General features: G+C 40.6%; 2 protein-coding genes across 5 annotated transcripts; one reads left to right on the top strand and one right to left on the bottom strand.

The window, feature by feature from the left end:
* Positions 1–636: 636 nt before the first annotated feature.
* Positions 637–13,816, bottom strand: rnf165b (ring finger protein 165b). 4 transcript variants are annotated; one of them, XM_040050793.1, is made up of 9 exons: positions 13,806–13,816; positions 13,104–13,309; positions 9,138–9,468; positions 8,838–8,969; positions 8,021–8,150; positions 7,733–7,837; positions 7,301–7,396; positions 6,669–6,772; positions 637–4,708 (listed from the first exon to the last, which is right to left on the bottom strand). In XM_040050793.1, the coding sequence occupies exons 2-9, from the start codon at positions 13,162–13,164 to the stop codon at positions 4,591–4,593; spliced, it is 1,077 nt and encodes a 358-aa protein (XP_039906727.1). In that variant the 5' UTR covers positions 13,165–13,309; positions 13,806–13,816; the 3' UTR covers positions 637–4,590. The 4 variants fall into 4 exon arrangements, with proteins under 4 accessions (XP_039906727.1, XP_039906730.1, XP_039906731.1 ...); XM_040050796.1 differs by lacking the exon at positions 13,806–13,816 and adding an exon at positions 9,592–12,202 and having other exon boundaries at positions 13,104–13,772; XM_040050797.1 differs by lacking the exon at positions 13,806–13,816 and adding an exon at positions 9,592–12,141 and having other exon boundaries at positions 13,104–13,772.
* Positions 13,817–15,103: 1,287 nt separating this feature from the next.
* LOC120745693 (ATP synthase subunit alpha, mitochondrial-like) lies at positions 15,104–19,409 on the top strand. The gene is made up of 11 exons (XM_040050756.1): positions 15,104–15,247; positions 15,721–15,796; positions 16,242–16,411; positions 16,595–16,768; positions 17,168–17,334; positions 17,440–17,740; positions 17,862–18,086; positions 18,174–18,281; positions 18,398–18,542; positions 18,628–18,778; positions 18,861–19,409. The coding sequence occupies exons 1-11, from the start codon at positions 15,188–15,190 to the stop codon at positions 18,937–18,939; spliced, it is 1,656 nt and encodes a 551-aa protein (XP_039906690.1). The 5' UTR covers positions 15,104–15,187; the 3' UTR covers positions 18,940–19,409.
* The last annotated feature ends 2,215 nt before the right edge of the window (positions 19,410–21,624 follow it).

Here is a 21,624-nt window from a genome sequence, read left to right as displayed (position 1 = left end):
GAAAAGCGCTAAATGCAATCTAGTATTATTATTATTAGATAAAGACCTACACATACACATAATCACACGCATAATGTGATCATTAGAGTAACATTTTACAGTGTCCCAGTTATTTCTTTATATGTTGATTGTTATTTTTAAATAAGTGTATCACCACATAGACATTATCTATGATTTTCAGATTTCAGGCAATCTTGGATTGCATAGGAAATACAAAAAACAGAACTTCATTGTCATAAGTAGCTCATCTGGCTTACTGTGACTATTGTCTATAACAATTTACAAGGTATTGTAATCCATGAAATACAGAAAGAATGCGATATAGTAGGCTTCCTTGTCATTGTGGCTATATTGCACAAACTAATCAGGATGAAAATCCAGTGAGAACAATAAATGTGACCTCGAGCTTGACCGTGAGCACAATATGGATGAAAACCCACTAGGTGATCAAATCTGACCAATACTCCAGGAGGATTAGTGAATCTTGTCAGCTGTGGATGGACAGATGACGGACACCTAGCCAAGGCATGACTTTATCGGTCATGCTTGTCTTATTAGTGAATATACTTTCACAAGTGGGCAATATATTTGTCAACTAAAAAAAAACCTCCACTTTAATATCGTCCTGATTTATATTTTTTCTTTTAGCTGCTCCCTTTGGGGGTCGCCATAGCAGCTCGTCTGCCTCCGTCTCACCCTATCCCTAGCATCCTCCTTTGTCAAGCCAGACCTCGGCATGTCCTCCTTCACTGCATCCACTAGCACACAGAGCCTGTTTCAGATACCCCCTCTCCTCTGCATTCCTGATTCTACACCTTCCACTGTTTAATAACATCTTGACTGTATGCTCTTACAGATCTGTCTGTGATATGTTGTCCAACACGTGTAATTCAGATAGCTTACAGTTCCATAAATGAAATGTTTTTTCTAAATTAAAATGACTCCAAATGACACACGGATCAGATTAGTTCTCAGCATTTTAGGCAGTTTATTTGAAAAACACATACAAAAAGATCATATACAAGACAATAAATAAAAAAGAGACAGAACAGTTTGGGTTAAGCTATGCAACTTTTTGCATCATCATTAGTAATAAATACAGTACAAAATCCACCCAGAGTGAATCTAAAGATTTTCCACAATATTCACTGATCATGTTATTCTTCATTATGATTTAGCTATTGCTTTCATATTATTGATACATACTTCTACTTTTCTATAAAATACTCAAGATCATAAAACATTGCGCGGTTACAGCAAAACAGCAGTGTGTTGTACAAAGATGGCCACTTCCCTTTTTCACTGGCAGGTTAATAATCAACATTTTTTCAGCAGCAAAGAAACATCTGAAATATTCAAGAAGGTACAGCATCATATTAAACACATCTACAGAGCTACTCCCACATACACATAGGAAAACCTGAGAAGGACATGCATTAAAAAGCTTGTGCTTTAAGTTCTACTGTTCATTCCGGTTCATCAGCTTGAGTTAATACTATGGCTACTGTCCAGTTCGCTCTGGAGTTATGGGGTACACTGTGGAGGGCACGGGGTAAGGCCAGTGAGAGCACGAAATGAAATCATAATAGTAAGACCAGCCAGCTTCATTCCAATCCAATATATGTTATAATAATTTGCAGGATTAGTAGAGTATTAATAAGAAATGCACACCGAAAACGTAGTTAGCTTATTATACCCAGGTGTAAAACATCTATATTGTATAACCACAGTACACCAGAAGTTTGCTCAATAAGATCAATGGCTCAAGTTAGCATGTTAGATATACGTTCCATAATCCCACACAAAGCAACTGCCAGCAACAAATAATACAGCTTGTAATGTGGGTCGTAAAGAGAAGCACTAAATTGAGACCCAGATATGATTTATATTGTGGTCAACTTAAAACGTGGAAAAACGAAAATAAATGTGACTGATTATGACAACAGAAGCGAGCTAAGACAAAAAACAAAAAAAAGGGCTGCACCCTGACATCTGCTTTGCATCAAAGCAGGGATGATGTCTAGAAAGTAAAACATTTATTAAAAAAGAAAAATCGAGAGATGATATGAATGGAATGTAATCCAGATCAACAGCACCATGCTGGCTAGAAAAAATGTGTCGGGGGAAACAACCCCAGTCGATTTTTCAACAAGTTTCTTTTTTTTTTTTATCTCGCCTCCGAAAAAAGAAAACACAGACGGCATGCAAAAGCATCCCCACCGACCAATGCATAATGAGGTATTCTTTTTTTAATATTTTGTGTTATTTTAAATAAATATATTGATTAAATTGCAAAGTTATGAGATAGAGACATTAAATATTCCACCACAATAGCTAGCTAGCTACAGTTAGTAATAAATAATGATTGTTAAATACTTAAGGCATCTTTAATCACAGCATTCTATGTGAACTAGCAAACCTCCATTTTCATCCATCTGTAGTTTTTTGGATGGAGGTTTCATACGAAAAGAAAGGAAAAAAAAAAAAACAAACGAAAAAAACAAACGCAACACAAACAGTCAAGTTACCCTCCAATAATACACAAGGAAGCATGAAAATATTTAACTGAACTGGAACACAAACTCTAGGACAAGAAGAACCCACACCACCAAAACAAAAAAAGAAAAAAAAATCAGGCAACTCCATATTATAGTGCATTTACAAAACACAAGCTACATTAGAACAACAATAAATATGTTTTTGCAGCATTGCAGCTTTTTCTTCACTATGGTTAAAGTGGACAAGGACTCGGCATATTAGTACCATGTCCAGATTGGCATGTGAGCAAAACAAAAAGAAAAAGAAGGAAGAAAGAAAAGTGTACAGGTAATAAAAAAGAAAGAACGAAATGGCAGGGAAAAAAAAGACAATTAAAACAAAATTAATGTTAAGAACAATTGTTTGGTATTTTTCAAATGGATGGCTTTTTCTCCCTTTCACCCTCCTTCAAGTGAACTACGCCAACATGGTTCATGCATGATATAGAAAAACAGCTTCTATCACTGAACGTATCACAGTTGTTCTAGCAATACCATACACTACGACCATGGGGGGAGAGGGGGTGGGGACAGTCATACACATTCTAGCACATATCACAGGCAAACTAGTTTGTATTGTCCCTGTAACACCAGAAACAGTCTTTTTTTTCTTCTTTTTTTGTTTTAAAATCAAACAGTGGGAGCAACTCAGATTGAAATGAAAGGAGCCGATACACAACAGAGGCCATTCACTGGATATAGAAATCACGTGTGCTTGTTCGATAGGCAATAAGGTTCTGGTGATAGGTAATACAAATGTCAGGTACTCTGATGGCAAGACTCAGGCACTGCATCCTCAAGCCCATGCCGGCCTCTCATGATCACGAGCGTGACCATGACCATGAGCGAGGCCACAGAGAGGAGTTGCTGTTAGACACGGATCCACCGGCAGCTCTTTGAGTCCTGTTAGGAGCGCAATGCTTAGCTGGTCGGTGATCAGTGTCTAACGGCAACTTTGGTCTACTCGGGATGAGTGGGGAAGGGTGCGGGGGAAGGAGTGGGGAAGGGGGTATCAGGTGCATTCTTGTCCTCCTCTATGAATGAGTGGGATCATCAGAGTCATAATATACGGTTCACATGCACAGACACAGTCCCTGTTTCTACTGCTCCACAATATTAACGACACAGCCCAAGCCTGCCATACAGCATGCACATCAGAGGCCTCTGCTCTAGATTATAGAGGCCCGACTACGACACTACACAGATCACTGGAAGCCATGCCTGCAGTTAGCGTTTTTAGCATCAACTCTGATGGCATCTACTAACTGTAAATCCAAAACCATGTTAGACAAGAAAGAGGGATTTTTGGCCTTTTTACATGACTAGCTCTTTCTCTGGTTGCCTACGATTAAACACACTGAATATTCTTACTGTTAGAGCTGTATTCACCCTCTCTGTAGGTTTTATTTTTCACAAACATATTTCTCAAAAGGCTTTTGCTTGCTACACAACACTGTTACTCTGTAAATACTTATTCAGTACTATACTCCATTACACCACAAGCGTTCAGCTACAAGAGTTCACACCAAACAACCTCATGCTAATCATTTGATAATGTTCTGTACAGATGTGCTGAGGGCTTGGGCAGAGTGCAGCTTCAAAGATTTTTCACAGGCCTGGGGAGAGGGATGGGGCAAAGGGTTTGGTTATAGTGGCAGAGAAATGGCCTTGATACACCACACTGAGCTGGGGAGGTTGGTCGTCAGAGTACCCTTTCTCTTGGCGGCTGTATGGAGAAATGTACACAATCTGACAGAACTGTGTGAAGCCTCAGCACATCTGTCCATACACGTCCACTCCTACCTTTAACAGCCAAGTCCATTAAACCGAACCTCAGTCCAGGCGTGCATCTGTGCATCAACCCCCCCGTCCCTCGTTGCGTTGTAGGTGAGTGTGCTTTGTTGATCCCTCTGTCACAGCTGTCTCAGAAGGCAGGCTCGTTGAGTGATGCAGAGGGGAAGAGGGGTGTTTGGCAGAGCCTCTCCCCCTGGAGGGAGGGCAATGGAAAATTAACAAGACCAAGATCCATAGCTGCAGAAGTCAACAGGAGCTATCAACTGTCGGGGGTCAGCTGAGTCTCAATGTCCACTCTGCAGATGGGGCATTTCCTGCTGGTGGCCAACCACTGGTCCACACACGCCTGGTGGAAGAGATGCATGCAGGGTAATCTCCTGAGGAGACAGGAGAGACAAGGTCAAGAATTTAAAACAAGCGTAAAAGCGTCCTTCCAAAATGTCAAGCTGTGTAATAATCCCAGAGGTTTACGGTATAAGTGGCTGATTGATCACCAAATCTAGACAAAAGTCATTTTTCCTGGAAAAAAGAACATTCACAGAAATGTTGATTGCACACCACTGCTTTCTATTTGACAACCACAACATAATCAGCACGTCTTGAGAAGATGTTAAAGAGCAATTGCAGTGAAAGTTTTTTCACAGTGTGCCAATTACTTGCTTTTAAAGTAAGTGACTACACTGCAAGATTATTTACATACAAAATCTGAATTTCCTAATGTTTTCTAATGCATTTACTTATGCAGCTGAATGAAGTTGTGTTTTTTTTCATGTGTCTACAACAGCTGTTAAAGTTAAATTTGATATTTCACTAATTGTTAAAGAAAAAATACCAAAAAACACAGAGCTGCTGCTTCGTCAAGGTGAGAATTTGCTGTTTTTCTTCACCAATGAGTGAAAGTAACTAAAGCTTTTTGACAATACAAGCACACCATTTTCTCAAATAACAAAAACAAAACTATAAATGGACATTTGTATGATTTTTTTTTCCTCTTTACACCTTTTTTCACACTCTTAGGTTGAATAATATTTAATATTAAACATTTAAAGGTGGTTTCCTGCTTGATGTGAACCCAGAAGTGACAACAAGCTTCATCCTTCAGCTCAACTAACAGCTGGATAAAACAACTGTTGTTGCTCTGCTTTGTTACACAAACTTCACGGTCTTTAAGGCTTCCACATGCGTATGATTCATAGGTCTGTCATACCCAGGAATCCATTTGTATCCAGAATAAATCCAGCCGTTGGACTATGATTCACGTTTGACATCTGAAAGCAGCTCACATTTGACTTTCATATGTGGGGGGAATAAGCTTAAAATGAACGTTGTACGTCATAAGGAGGATTTCTGTGTTTGAGGTACAATAATGATATATTTACTGTAGGTGTTCCCTCATATCAAATCACCCGATATGTATTTTAGGACCACACGTGCCAAGATTTGCTTGTGTCATAAATAATGGAGGATTTTCAACATAAACCAGAGCAAACGTAACACAATCAAGCTGAGATGTTGGGTGTACGCTTTGTTTGAATAGAATTAAAGTCTACTACCATATCACAGCTCCATCCCTCCCTTAAATGCAGAAGATTCTGTTTATTCTTGCCTCTTTTCCGCCTATTCAGTGGGTAAAATAATATGCTCTGTCACTTCTGAACACATCACAACACCGGACACACATCAAAAGATTTTGCGAGAAGCTAATGCTACCCGCGGGGAGGGTTTTTAAGATGAGGTGCTGGGAGAAATCCAGTGATGGGATTTTAAGACATGAAGCTTTTTAACTTAGGTGGCAGAACCAGTTTAGGGTTTAGAAATGCTTAGATCCTGTGTCTTTATATCCAGTTCATGGGAAAGAAATGTGGTTAATGATAAATTAGTAAATTAATCTCTGAGGACTAATCATCCTGAAAAGCATTTACCCTGACAGGCTTTGGGAGAAATTGTTTTTTAGAGGGGTAACTAAACCCAGTTGTCTGTGAGGGTAATGCAATTAGTTTTGTAGGTATTAATATAGTCATGAACCCAAGTTAAGGGACACATTTAAGTTTAGTTAGGAGATGAGCAAAGTAATTCCGATTCCTCCTGAGGGGGACATGAATGTGTAAATTGAAATTCAATGCAATGCATCCAAATCCACAAATCAACCTCAACCTGCTGTTACAGGCAGTAATCATCTAACTGAACCACAGTGGTACATTCACTGAATGACAAACAGACTGATAATGCGATACTATTTCAGGATGTGAGAAACAAATACATCCTTCTAGGAAAAAAAGCGCTTTTATGCGCAGCCTACATCAACATCTGCATAACCAACCAAAGAAAAAGCAGTACCTGACATCCTCGCCATCCTCCAGCATCGACAGACATATGGTGCATTTTTCATCTGTGTCAAGCTCCTCATCATCCAGACACATCTTCAGGTCCTGTGGTATTCTCTGCACAGAAAACCACACAAGAGCAAACACACTTTAATTACTGAAGTGTGCAGTGTTTATGCCACAGGGGTCTCTGAGTCAGCTCAGGCAGAATAAAAAAAAAGTCTTTGAATTACACTTCCCAGAAAAAAATAGACATCAAGATGGAAATGACTCAATTACTCCTGCTCACTCAAAATGTACCAAATAATCTTGCATTCTGAGTATTTGGGTCATATTTGGCATAGACGTTTCTTTAAATTCATTCCACGTACATATCTGCAGACAGCTAGATGAGTCATCCAGCGCCTTGAACTGTGAACACTGCAGCCCTGTCTCGCTAATCTGGCAACGGAAATTAGTTTGACCTTTGAACTACAGTGACAGACGTGACCTTCATTCCACTCTTGTCTTTGCTCTTTGATCCTTTCAACCTGCTGCTGCCTTTCGCTATCCCTTTCTTTCGCATCTTCAGTTCTTCCCCTTTACCGTACCACATCAAAAAAGTATATTTAATCCAGCAAGGAGCTAAAGAGTCTCCAGCCCTACCTTTTTGTACTTGTGGGGGAAAGTGAATCTCTCAATGGTGGTTTGGACCGCTCCACGGTTTACGCTGCCCAGTCTGTCCTCCAGCTGCAGAAGCTCCTATGAAAAAAATCCCAGTTGCCTTTAAAGGAAGGACCTTTCTGTATTTTGCCACTAAAATAACAGAAATAAATATGCACAATAAAAAGATATTAAAGTGTGTAATGTAATCAAATCGGTGCCTTAAGGAACAGGACACCTTGCTTGAAATGAAAACAAATGACATGAGATTAAAGGCAGCTGGACCATTTAAAGCATCTGGAGCCCTGGGTAATTGGAAATAAGAAAATCAGCTACCACTCAAGCCTTTCCAGAGATTGGTCACAGAGAAAACAATGATAAATTAGTGTAGACTGGTGCGTCTGCTGAGGAGAGCGAGGAAATAGGCGCACAAACCTCATAGCTCTCTCTAACTGCAGATGCGTGGCGGGAGGGGTTGAGACTCTGCAGAGCCAGCAAGTGCAACTGGGGATATGGGTAGTTTCTGATCTCATGGACAACCTAGGAGATGACAGATAAAAGAAGCTAGCGTCAGCTTTGCAGCAGAAATCAGAAAGAACAATAGGGACACGGGTCATCCCCGGTTGCTGGGTGTTGAGATTAATCTCAGAAACCAGGAGAAGAGTCGCCGTGAGTTCATCGAGATGAACATGATTGATCGTATGGAGGCAGAGGGGAGCTCACCACTTGCGTTGAGGCATTGTTTCTAGGGAAGTGGTGCATCCTAGGAGAGGTCAAGTAGTGCTGATAGTGCTGCGGCAGCGGGTGGATGTGATACTGGTGGGGGGGAAGCCCAGCGTCCACACTTAGATCCCTGGACAGAAACGGAAAAAACAAATCAGCCAGTGGAACACTGCGAGGTCTCTGGAACACTGAGTTTCGATAACAGCAGACTTGTGTACTTCTGTAGCTGCTCAATGGGTAAATCTTTTAAACGGTGAGATTGTAATATGATTTTTAAAAAATATATATATATCCCCATACCAGGTCAGATACAGCAAATTTGATTACATGAAAATTGGTTATCATGCAAGAAAATGTGTGAGAGTTGATATTATAAAAGTAATCAATACACATGGACCAGCAGAAGGTAAGTGGACAAATGGCTGTAGCACACATAGCTAAAATTAAGCGATGAGCTACTTAAATAAATACATTAAGAAGTTGTTTGGGAACTTCTTGATTTTTTGGGTCATTATTTTGTGTTTGTTTTTTGTTTTTTTGGTCTTTATAATTTGTACTCTGTGATTTCACTCAAGACTCCCATTGACAAGAGTGCTACAACAGCAATTTATTTGCTTTCAACTCTTCATCTTGAACTCATTCATTCAGATCTAAAATGTGTCTGTAACTGACATTTATCTTAAATGGTCTAAAGATGAGCTGGTAAAAAATGTTTTCACATTACGAAATAAGGTGTCTGTTGATGTTTCCTCTAAAAAAAAATAGCTTTTTGTATCTGTGGCGCTGCACGTGTCGTTGAGAGAGATGCACTGCTTACCAGTCTGTGCCCTCAGCCAGGTAGCGGGGCTGCTGAACCACAGGCTGCGGAGGGACATGGAGGGGGGGAGCAAACTCATACCCGGGTCGCAGCCTGTGGGGTTGGTGAGGAACTCTCTCTGGGGTCCGTCTACTAAGACAAATAACTAAGCATTTGAAAACATCCTGGAAAATAAGAGTTTATCATTTAAATTTAAAATGTCACTGCACAACTCCAGTAGTTACCAACGAGGTGCTTAAACTAAATATTTTGCCTTTTCCTCTCTATTTTTTTTTTTGTACCATAAAGCTGTGTGGATACCTGGAGGGTGGCAGGATGTGTCGGTGCTGGGCCTCGAGGATCTGCTGCTGGAGGAGGTATTGCTGGTGTAATGCCTGAGGTAGGAAGGGAGGGGCAGGGATGTCCTGGAACTGGGGAGCGGGCAAAGGGTTGAGGGGCGAGTGGAGCGGAGGGCCGTGTTGGTGGCTGGGCGGGGCCAGGTGGGGGTTAATGCCTGACTGTGGCTGCCCTGGGTGGGGCATGGGGAAGTCCATGGGCAGCGGGGCCTGAGGACCTAACTGGAAGTGCCGGCAAGAGGTAGCATGGCTGTGCTGCTGCTGCTGTTGTTGCTGTTGCCGGTTGAAATGGGATCCTGTGGAGTATAAGGAGAAGTTGTCAGGTACCTGAGGGGGGAAATTAGATGGAATTAATAGTAGGTGAAATGTGGTGTCACTGTGTGTGAGATATAGCATGTTAATGAAGCCCTACCTCTTACCTAGGGTGAAAAATACTTCTGTGGGGGTGGGAAAATGATGGTTACCACAAGTACCATGAGAATGAAAACCATTTTTGGTGCTCCACACAAAGCGCAAGCGTTCATTTCTTTAAATGCATTTCCAGCCCCTGGATCGACTCCTCGTCTTCACAGACAAAGGTACTGGATCAGAACAGAAGAACCGTACCCCTATACAGATATCGACGTAGCTCAGTTCTTGTAAATTCTGCAGCTGACAGCAGGTCAGTGCACTCAGAGGTAAACCATTATTACCTCACTGCCTGTAAGAAATACATTAAACTGTTTCTCTGCCAAGTCTCTATCTACACAACTGTAAAGAACAATCTGTTCCATATAAAAAAAATTAAACTAGACATTAAATTCACATTATAAATGTGCTCTACTGAAATCAGCTGTCTCTCTGCGTTATACACTTCCAGTAAAGCTCTGCTATTCTTCTCCCATATGAACATTCAGGAGTTGACAGGAAATAGCTTGAATGCTTTTTTTAACTCTCTCCAACCACAGCTATTTGGCAACTGCAGCGAACAGACTGCTGTCGAGACTTGACAAGGAGTGGAAAATAAAGACATAGGCTAGCTTGTGCTGTGTTGCAATGTGGTTTTAATACCCTGGTTAAGCTTAAGGAGACCTTTTTGTATCATAGTGGGACTGAGAATAATTAAATTTAGCTTTGATCAGATTTTGGGGGGAGGGGATCTCTGCCAGAGGGAACCACAGTTATGCTCTGCCATGTCTGACTTTTAAACAGTTTCTTACAGAAGTGCAAAAGACAAGACTACTTTGCTCGTAAACACTTGATTTCTCCAAAAAAAATAAATAAATAATAATTTATGAAGAAAAGGCAAAGTCTACATTGCATTTACTCGGAGCACGCTTGAAAATTGCAGTTTGAATTTTAAATACAGGAAAGACAAGCAGTGTAGCTTTCCAGATTTCGCATTTCAGCTTGACAGTTTGTCAGCGTAGCCGAGCAAACAAGATATGACCTTGCTGCCGTGGGTCAAAGGCTCAGAGTCTAGACTGCAAGTAGCACACTGCGTTTTCAAGCGTCTCAGTGAGAACGATCACCATGAATGACAGCAGATAGACTCATTCAGGGCCCTGCGATGAAGTAAGCGTGGAAATCGTCTATCTTTGTCACAGCAGGAGAGGAGGTGGGTAGGTGGGTTGGTGGGGACAGGGGTGGAGGGAGGGGAAGGAGGGGGGGAGCAGATAGGGGACAAGGGAGAGGGAGGACAATAAATGGAAATCAGCAAGAAGCACACTGAAGGTTAGGAAAAACACTATATTCTTTATTGAAAAATATTAGTATTTGTGGAATTTGTGTTTTCTTTCTTGTTTGTTTGTAATAATAGTATAACTCCATGCAACAAAAATAAACAACATACACTGAAGGCAAGGCCCACCATGCTCCATATAGGGTTAAAAAGAACAAAAGCGGCATCCAATGAGCAGACGTGTTGGCTACAGCACATGATTTCAGTACAGCAGGGTACATCTTTTCTACAGAAAGATTACATTGGATTTTTCACTAGTCAAATGTAGAAAAAACATAAACAAAAAATTATGAATCATAAATGTGACCATGCATTGAAAGTACTATTACCAGAACAAAAGGTAAAGAGAAACCACAACCAAACAATAAAGACGTTATTACTAATAGAGGATCTCTTTAGCAGTGCAGGAAAAATAGGCATCCCTGTGAAATGGATAGCATTTTGGTCTTATGTTAGTGGGGTAAATTGAGAAGTGATGAACCACCAGTGAGCATGTTTTCCTACTTAAATGTTTAGAGTTTCAGATGCCTGTAAAAGGGCAAAACAGGCCCTGACAATTCAGTGTGATTCAAAGCTTGAAATTTGCAAAAAGGGAACAAAAGGATTACACAAAAAAAATGGAGACAGTTATGGCAGGTTGTTGTGTGGAGGTGCAGTGTACCTTCAGTCATTTCAAGTGACATCGCCACTGATTTAAATGTTACGTTTTTAACAGTACAAAATGGCATGCACGTGGTCCCAATTTGCATGCTTTAATTTATTTATTTGTTGTTGTTTTTTCAATCGCAGGTCACTTTAATCATGCACATTGCACCTTGTGTGAAGAGAAGAAAAAGATGAGCCAAATTCTGGTGTTCAACAATGCAGTGCAGTATTTGAGATCATGCAAAATGTATCCACTTTACAGGAATTTACAGCATGTTGTCTATCAAGACTGGATGGGAGGTACACAATGACATTCAACTGATCTAGAAAAGAGCTAAAAATGTTTACTCAGTGCTACAGCAATTTGACAGAAAAAAAGACAAAAAAAAGGTGCTCTGTCCTAGGTGTTAGATATTGTTTTAGTCTGTTTAACATGGAAAGTCTATGGCTGAGTACATCTTGGGAAAGGGGGGGGGGGTGCTTTTTTTAATACCAATGTCGTCTTCTGATGGAAAGAGGAAATGAAGAAGGGATTCACAATACAGCTAAATGCAGAGAACAGGCAGAGGCCACGCCACACCACACAGCAGCAGATGATCATTAGCTACACAATGGGGGGGACGACAAAGATCTGATAAATGCAGAATGTAGAGCCAGCCTCCATACTATGAAACAGGGAAATAAGAACAGAAATAAAAGCACAATGAAAATCACTGATGCCACTGTTGTGAAATTAATGTTGCACTGTAGCTTTATTATTGTTTAACTGATACCCCACACTCGATTCTTTTTCTTTTTGCAATTCGGCAGCTTCAAACAAACAGCTGCTGAATTGCCAATTAGCAAATGAGAGAAAAGGGCGACGGATACACTGATAGCCCGGAATTAAAGGCTCCCGGTCGACTGGCCACTTATCGATTAGCACACTGGCCAATTGAGAGGGGTAATAATTGTAATAACTACTGAAATCACGGTGGAAAAAACGGCGAGCGTTAGCAGAAGCAGATGATCTTCAAATGACATCATCCGTGCACAGATAAGCTGACTGGCTGGACAGGCTACGTCTATTTTGCGGTATTTTTCTTTACAGCACAAACACGGTAGTTTCGAGGAAACGTTGAATATTTTTCTTAAAACCTCACAAATAAAAATGCACCGCACGTTAATAAAGACGTCTTTTTATGTAGGAATGTGTTTCTTTTTCTTTTTTTTTTACATGAGGCATTTTGGCCGCATGTCGCGTGCATGTGCAAGCCTTTGTGAGAAATGTTTCAAGAAATAGTCTGAGCCCAAGAAGCCAGTTAGCTTATCTGTAGCAACGAAGTTAATTTTTAATTCGCTGTATTTGCACCTAGCAAACCTTATAATTCGGTGCCTTATATTAATCTGCGACGGATGCGAATATAAAGCGTTATCGCGTCGGCAAGCAATTTGACCGTTAATTTCATGCTAGCTAACGGGAGCTAACCCAACGGCGGAGCTCGAGCTAGCTAGCCCAACAGCTGCAGTGAATATTAAGATAAACAGGGCACATGTTTTGGATCGATATGAATATTAATACCGTACCTCTGTTTCTTACTGAGCCGAATACAGGAAGAACCAGATATCCGACATGCACTAACACCATCCTGGGATCCTTATTTTATGATTCCGCTGGGTTATTTGGAGATATACAGTGGTAGTAGCCCATGCGGATCTACATTCAGGCGGCTGGTTGTTGCTGGCTGGCTGGCTGGCTTGGCTAAACACTACAGGCGAACCAAACCAAATGACTGTCTGACTCGCCTGGTTGTCGTTGACAAAAGCAGACATGTCATTTGTTGTACGGAGCAAAAGAGGGCGATGTTGCAGCGCTACATGCCAAAGCTGCAGCTATCTCTGGGTTAACCTATCCGACCTTGCCAAGTTAATCTTTATAGAAACAATGTAAACACATTAACAGGCTTAAAAACGCAAACGGCACATTGAAGTAACTTGTAGTCTTGACTTTAAATAATGAAATCTTCACTTAAGGACCACTGTTGTTTAGTAATGTATGTCCGCAACATTAGCAGACTCACTGGAAACCCATTTGAAAGAAATGGTAGAATATACATATAAAAATAAACGCATTAGAGGCAAAGATGTCCTGGCTAGATGCGCTAAGGCCTACATTTCCCATGATTCAACGCAATTGCTCTTTTCTTAAGCATTCGCAGAGAGTAGGAAATAATCAAAAATATGATTTCCCTGTTAGCAAAAAAAAAATCACACTAAGGTACCCTCAACTCGGAAAAGCAAGTTAATAGATAAGATAAATAAGTACGTATAAGAATGTTATCGCGTGCACTTCAATATACTCACTGGCCGATTTGTTTGGTTTTGTTTAGTTCCCTGTTAATGTAAATAATCAGCCAATCACATGGCACCAGCTCAAGGCACTGACCTGCTGAAGTTCAAATAGAGCATAGGTGTCAAACTCTGGCCCGCGGGCCAAATTTGGCCCACGAAGCCATACCAAATTACTATTAGAGCTGGCCTACTGGTATTATACAGCTAATATATATATTGTTTAGTATTAAGCTTTGCTTGTTCCATATTCAGTTTTCCAGCAAAACTTATTTGAGTCAATAAGAAAAGATTCATTCTTATATCTAGAGGAAGATTTTTTTTTTTTTCAATAAATATTAATGTTAGCCCGCGACCTTGTTCCAGTTTTGAATTTTGGCCCACTGTGTATTTGAGTTTGACACCCCTGAAATAGAGCATCAGAATGGGGGAGAAAGCGAATATAAGTGACTGTGAAAGCGGCGTGGTTGCTGGTGCCAGATGAGTTGGTATGAGCATTTCACAAACTGCAGATGTTATGGGATGCTTTGTTGATTTTAGAGGCCAGGGGACTATGGTCTGGCTGCTTTGAGATTATAGGAAGGCAACAGTAACTCACATAACCTCTTTTACAACCAAACTTGGAGAATAGAAGTTCTTCTGATGGCTGTTATCAACAGGAGCTTTCATTGTACTCAAATGGTCTCCACATTCACCAGATCTAACTCCAGTAGAACACTTTTGGGATGTGGTAGAACCAAAGATCAACTAAAGTAAAGCATTATCTACTATTATACTGGGAACTGCTTTTTACTGGTTGTTTAAAGGCATTAAATTAAAAGAGAGGATTATCTTCACATGCATCGAAAATATATATGCATATAAATGCACTAAATTCAGAACAGCAATGTACCAAATCCCAGTCTGTTTTGTTAGTTGTGCCTTGCTGTTATGCTTTCTCTTATTTTTTTTATATATTTCTCTTGTTTTTTATACTTCCCTCTTACTTGTTTATATTTCTCCTGTTTACTATTTATTCCTGCTGTCTACTATTTATATTTTATTTTGGCACAGTTGGTGCAAAGCACCCACAGTTTAGTTGTACATCTTTTTTTTTTTCTTTTTGCCATTTTCATTTAAGTTAAGTTGGTTTGCACAAAATAACGTTTTTATTTTGTGCAACGTATAATTTCCGCGTCAGTAGGGGGCACCGATGAGTATTAAAGTGGGAACCAGGACCAGAGTCGCATTAATAGAAGAAGAGTTCATTCAGCCATTACGTTCACTCACAGGCAGGTCGGAGCTGCTAACAGTTGAGGACAGGTCATTAGCAACCCGAGAAAATGCTATCCGTTAGAGTTGCAGCAGCTTTGGCCAGAACCCTGCCTAGAAGGGCTGGATTTGTAAGTACTTTAATCAAGCAAGTTGCATTTATTAAGAATATTGCAGTAAGTTTATTTAATATCTGTGCGAGCATTTATGGGCGTGAAGGGTAACGTTAATGCCGCAGGCCGCTAGCTAACCTGTCACCGGCTTACGAATGCTTGCGAATACCCTTCTAATAAGTCCTAGTTAATAATCGATGCTAAAAGTCTTGAAATTGGATGTTTAATCGTGTTTTTTTTTATGTTGCCCTTGTGAAGTGACTGACTTCGTCCTGTAGCACTAAATGTAGCACTCAAGCTAATGCTAGCTGTCAGCTAACAGCTCATTCAGCCACGCTTTGAAGGTCAGAAAGCCTGACAGCGCAGCTCCTCTCCGCTGCACAAACTTACATTTGCCTCACTGCAAGAAGCGCAGTTGTAATCCTTATTTAAATGTCTCTTAACTTTCATTTGCGCTCAACTTTTAATTAAGTGCTTGTTATTGAATCCAGGTGTCAAAGACTATTCCGGCTGCCTGCGTTGGGGTCAACCACCTCCACACACACAGACCATGGCTGCAGAAGACAGGTGAGAAAGTCAAAAACAACAGACCAGAAACTTCATCCTGTACAATGCAGGGCATCTCATAAAGGCGACTTATTAAAATAATTGGTTCTGCTATGCCGGAGAAACTGCTGTGTAATCTCTGTGTGTACGTCTAAGAACACCTTATCTTAGAAAATGCATCATCAGTGTTTGGTGTTTGAGACCCACATAACTCTTCACTCTAATTATGTCATTTAGAAATTTAAACCATGCATATTTTCTTTCTTTGGGGTTTTTTTTTTTTTTTTTTTTTTTTTTTGATAAAAGCACATTGAGGTGACAAAATTAATCCTTTTTGCAGCATAAAACCATGAGGTTTCTCAACTGTTCCTCTACTTCTAAGTGTTTCAATAGATTATTGGGGAAAGCTTTTCCAATCATTTTAACATCCAGTTGTATTTATTTTTTGACATTTTGTCTTTCACAGGCACAGCCGAGGTGTCCTCCATCCTGGAGGAGAAGATCCTGGGAGCTGACACCTCTGCAGACCTGGAGGAGACAGGGCGTGTGCTGTCTATTGGTGACGGTATTGCCAGAGTGTATGGACTGAGGAATGTCCAGGCAGAAGAGATGGTGGAATTTTCCTCTGGCCTGAAAGTAAGTCCAAAGGCACAAGGTTTCTCTCCAACCTGCACATCTTTTATATATAAAAATGGTTAAAGAGGAGCGCACAGTGGGTTTGTCTTGTTGAACTGACAAAATTGTGAAACTAAAAAATGCTAACAGTTTCAATTCAGTGATGTTATGTTTTTTCAAGAAACCATATTTATTATCCTCCAGGGCATGTCTCTGAACTTGGAGCCTGACAACGTTGGTGTTGTGGTGTTCGGTAATGACAAGCTGATCAAGGAGGGTGACATCGTGAAGAGGACCGGTGCCATTGTGGATGTTCCTGTGGGAGAGGAGCTGCTTGGCCGTGTAGTGGATGCTCTGGGAAATGCCATCGATGGGAAGGTAATTTAAAAACCTTTAAAAAAAAAAAAATTTGTTTTGGATTGTGACATTCAAGTTGATTAACTAGGGCCTTTTTAAAGAACTCATCACCAGACATTATCTTGTAGAGCAGCTAGATTACCTATTAATCAGCAAACCTCTGCCAGTTTAAGCTTTCATAAATGACCTTGTCTCTCATTAGTAAGCATCCACATGAGTTATTTGGACCAGTGACGAAATCTTGCCTGTTGTTTTTGGGGGGGGGGTTGTGTTCTTTTTGTTTTTCTACCTATTCATGACTAGTTCAGTAATTAAATGGCAGTCATCGCAACATGACTTTTATTTCCCACCATTATAATACTTGCAACCATTTTGATGTTGAAGTTTGCCTTAAATTGACATTCTCTCTCACTCTCTCAGGGTCCTCTGGGCTCCAAGGTCCGTAGGCGTGTGGGTCTGAAGGCCCCAGGTATCATCCCCCGTATCTCTGTGAGGGAGCCCATGCAGACTGGAATCAAGGCTGTGGACAGTCTGGTGCCCATTGGCAGAGGCCAGCGTGAGCTGATCATTGGTGACAGACAGACTGGGTAATTATCAAAATTCAGAGATGGGTTTTAACAGTGGTTTGGTCTTGATAGGAGAGCTGTAGATGAGTGGAATATTTTTTTTAAGTTCAATATTCCACATTCCAGCAAAACTGCCATTGCCATCGACACAATCATCAACCAGAAACGCTTCAATGACGGAACTGATGAGAAGAAGAAGCTGTACTGCATCTATGTTGCCATTGGACAGAAGAGGTCTACTGTGGCTCAGCTGGTGAAGAGGCTGACTGATGCCGATGCCATGAAGTACACCATCGTGGTCTCTGCCACTGCCTCTGATGCTGCTCCGCTGCAGTACCTGGCTCCATACTCTGGCTGCTCCATGGGAGAGTACTTCAGAGACAACGGCAAGCATGCCCTGATCATCTATGATGATCTGTCCAAACAGGTGAGGATTTGCAGATGAATCTGCAAACTTTATTCATCACTAAAGTTTAGCATGTTGTGCAGACTTCTATTGGCAAATGTCACTATTATTCTCAAATTGAATAATTTTCTTTCTCCCACAGGCTGTTGCCTACCGTCAGATGTCCCTGCTGCTCCGCCGTCCCCCTGGTCGTGAGGCCTACCCAGGTGACGTGTTCTACCTGCACTCCCGTCTGCTGGAGAGAGCTGCCAAGATGAACGACAATTTCGGTGGTGGCTCCCTCACCGCCCTGCCAGTCATTGAGACTCAGGCCGGTGACGTGTCCGCCTACATCCCCACCAACGTCATTTCCATCACAGACGGACAGGTTTGTTTGAAAAGTGTTTGGAGCTGATGTGTATCTGTTCATGTTTTGTATTGCACCTCTGACTTCATGTCTCCCCCCCCCCCTTAGATCTTCTTGGAGACTGAGCTGTTCTACAAGGGTATCCGCCCAGCTATCAATGTGGGTCTGTCTGTGTCCAGAGTAGGCTCTGCTGCCCAGACTAGAGCCATGAAGCAGGTAAGATCTGGCTGACCTCCTTTTTAAATGTATTCAAGAATAAGAATTGCATATAATTCAGCCGCAGGGCTAAAATCTTAGGTTCTCTCTCATTTCATATTTTCCTAACTTTATAGGTGGCTGGTACCATGAAGCTGGAGTTGGCCCAGTACCGTGAGGTGGCTGCCTTCGCCCAGTTCGGCTCTGACTTGGATGCTGCCACCCAGCAGCTCCTTAACAGGGGTGTCAGACTCACTGAACTGCTGAAGCAGGGCCAGTATTGTGAGTTACTATTATTATTTTTATTTCTCTAGAAATCCTCAGGGTATTGTACAGTGCAACTAACTGTCTTTAATGGTTCTTCCAGCTCCCATGGCCATTGAGGAGCAGGTAGCAGTCATCTATGCTGGTGTCAGGGGTCACCTGGACAAGATGGAGCCGAGCAAGATCACAAAATTCGAGAAGGCTTTCTTGCAACACATTTTGAGCCAGCACCAGGACCTGCTTTCCAACATCAAGTAAGAAGAAAAACAAATCTGTATGTTTGAACAATTTTGGTTTTTAAAGGCTCAATCTGACCTCATCCGTTTTTCGTTTCAGGGCTGACGGCAAGATCTCAGAAGCATCAGATGCTAAACTGAAGCAGATTGTACTGAACTTCCTGTCCAGTTTTGAGTAATAGCACTTCGATTGATCTTCAGTGAGCTAACTGTCTGTGTCCCCATTCTGCTTATATATGTGAACACACTGAAGGCCAAAACCTCCATGTACAGATTTGTCCAAATAAAATTTTACAACCCTGCGGTCGTGTAAAACTCTTCTGATTGTTTGGTCAGTTTGGAGTTCAAGTTGGTTCCCTCTGAGCAGTTTTCAGTTTGACGAGAACAAAAGCAAACATGTTTTGAATAAATCTATTTAAATATATCGAAATGGAGAGGGTGATACTGCACATAATGAATTCATGAATGCTGTTTACTGTAAGTCGTTCTTCATAGGAGCATCATATTAAAAGGGGCTGATAAATGAGTATAGATTGACTTAAATGATTTTCTCTGCTGGTTTCAGAACTCGGAGGGAAATGTAAGCCCAGTTTCTCAACTGTAGGGGGAAAATGCTTAAATAAATTCAGTGACGCTGTCATGAATCAGATCCCTGAGTACTGTCTTATGTTGAGAGATTGAAGAGACAATGTTTGTCTGCCTGGCTTAAATCAATACTACATTTTAGAGCTCAACACGTATTTTTGCAGTTTTTAAATCTGCACGAATGACTACTTAAAGGAGCTCTAAAATGTTTCATTGTGTATTGACTTATTCTTTGAAATGAAAGTTCCTCACAAAAGGCAGTGCCTTCTAGTTATGCTTTTTCTTAACAAGCTATGTCAGTGGGAGAAATGAAAAGTGGTAAATAGGTTTCTCGTCATGTCCAGCAGGTGGCCATAAAATCTTAAATACTGTACTGCTGCTAATGAGGCTAAGAGGTGGTTTACCACTAGATCTTAACTGTTGGCATTGTTGACCTGGAGTACAAAAGAATTGTTAGAAATTACAAGATCACTGTTTATGATGTAAATTAAAACAGAATTCAATGATTTGTGTATCTCATAAACCAAATTTTATTCACTGTAAAATATGAAACAAGTGTTTAAACTAACACATTACTAACACATCTGAAGAAAGTTGGGACACAAGGCTGAAAAAGTAAGTGATATAGTAGAAGGAACATTTCACAGCCAATTAGGTTAACTGTTAGCAGGTCAGTACTACCTAGTGTAATACCCAGTATTATTGGGTTTTTTTTTTTTTTAAAAAAAAAAAAGCATCTTAGAGAGGAAGAGTGAAGACTTTTACTATCTCATCATTTACAATTACATCATTTAATATCATCAAAGGGCTCTGAGAATATGGAGAAATCTATGTAGGCAATGGACAAGGTCAAAAATCAGTGTTGGATGTCTGTGACCTTCAGGTGCTCAGACAGAACTGCATTAAAAAGCCATGATTCTGTCATGGAAATCACTACATGGGCTCAAAAATCCTTCAAGAACTCAGTGTCTGTGAACACAGTTCTCCATGCCATCCACAAATGCAGGTTAAAGATCTTCTGTACAAAGAAGTACTCATATTTGAACATCCAGAACACCGCCATTTTTTCTGGGCCAAAGCCTATTTAAAATGGACTTAGACAAACTGGAAAACTGATCAGGTGGAAAAAAAAAAAAATTCATTTTGGAAAACATGGACGCCACATCTAAACTGAAGCAAAGAGTCACCATCCAGCTTATCAACTTTCCAAAAACCTGCATCTCTGATGGTATCAGAGTGACCAGATATCCCTATTTATGTGTTAAAAAACAATTCAGTAAGATATGCCGTTTTAATTGTTAAGTTAGATTTGAACAACTCTCAGCACTGTCCCACACAATTAGTGCTTTCCCCAATCGATACTGAAAACTATGTACAGGTAGAGCAATATATGGACCCATCCAGATGATGTTTTATTTGCATCTTTTACCAAGACAATGCTAAACTGTATACTCTAGCAGCAGGGCTTCACTGTAGAACTGTAGGCAGGCTTAACAGGCTAAATTGGTCTGCCTGCAGTCCCAGTATGTTATCAGTTGACAACATGTGATGCAGCATGAAACAAAAATATGACAAAGAACCCAGGACTGTTGAGCAGCTAGAATCCTGTGTCACACAGGAATGGGACAGCTTTCCTCTCCCAAAAGTCCAGCAGCTGGTCTTCTAAGTTTCCAGACATTTCTGGACTGTTGTTAAAAGAAGAGGTGATGCTATGAAGGGTAAACACAGTCCTGTCGCAACTTTTTTGAGACATGTTGCTGCCATCAAATTCAAAGTGGCCCTATTTTTCCTTTAAAATGTTACATTTTCTCAGTTTAAACATTTTTCTAGGCTCTATTGCAAATAAAATATGGGTTTATGATCCTCGAAAATCATTGCATTCTGTTTTTTATTTACATTTTATACAGCGTGCCACCATTTCTGGAAGTGAGTTAAATTTTGCAGCTGATGGGAAAGTTAAAAAGTGCTAACGTGAATACAAACTACCGCATACCATTTCTCATTCATAGATGTCTTTCCTGACATACCACTGCAAGTCTACTGCTGATAAGCTGCATTTTTCTCTTCCTCTCCTGAGCGGCTGTGTTTCTCTTCCACACTTCTCTGTTTGTCTCTTCTTAAACAGGAACAACATTGGACAAAAAGTACATTTTTTGCAGTTAAGAACTTTGTTCTCTTTTGGTTACCACATCAAAAACCAAAGTTTATCACAACGTTGGCTCTCATTATTCCTTCATTTTCTGTAGTTTTTTTTTCTTAGCTTGTTTTTTTTCTTATCC

The sequence above is a fragment of the Simochromis diagramma genome, unplaced genomic scaffold, assembly GCF_900408965.1.
Source record: "Simochromis diagramma unplaced genomic scaffold, fSimDia1.1 OVJJ01000131.1, whole genome shotgun sequence".
In the NCBI taxonomy this organism is placed as follows: Eukaryota; Metazoa; Chordata; class Actinopteri; order Cichliformes; family Cichlidae; genus Simochromis; species Simochromis diagramma.
Note: the sequence above shows the minus strand (reverse complement) of the source record. Positions and strands in the feature narration are given on the sequence as shown.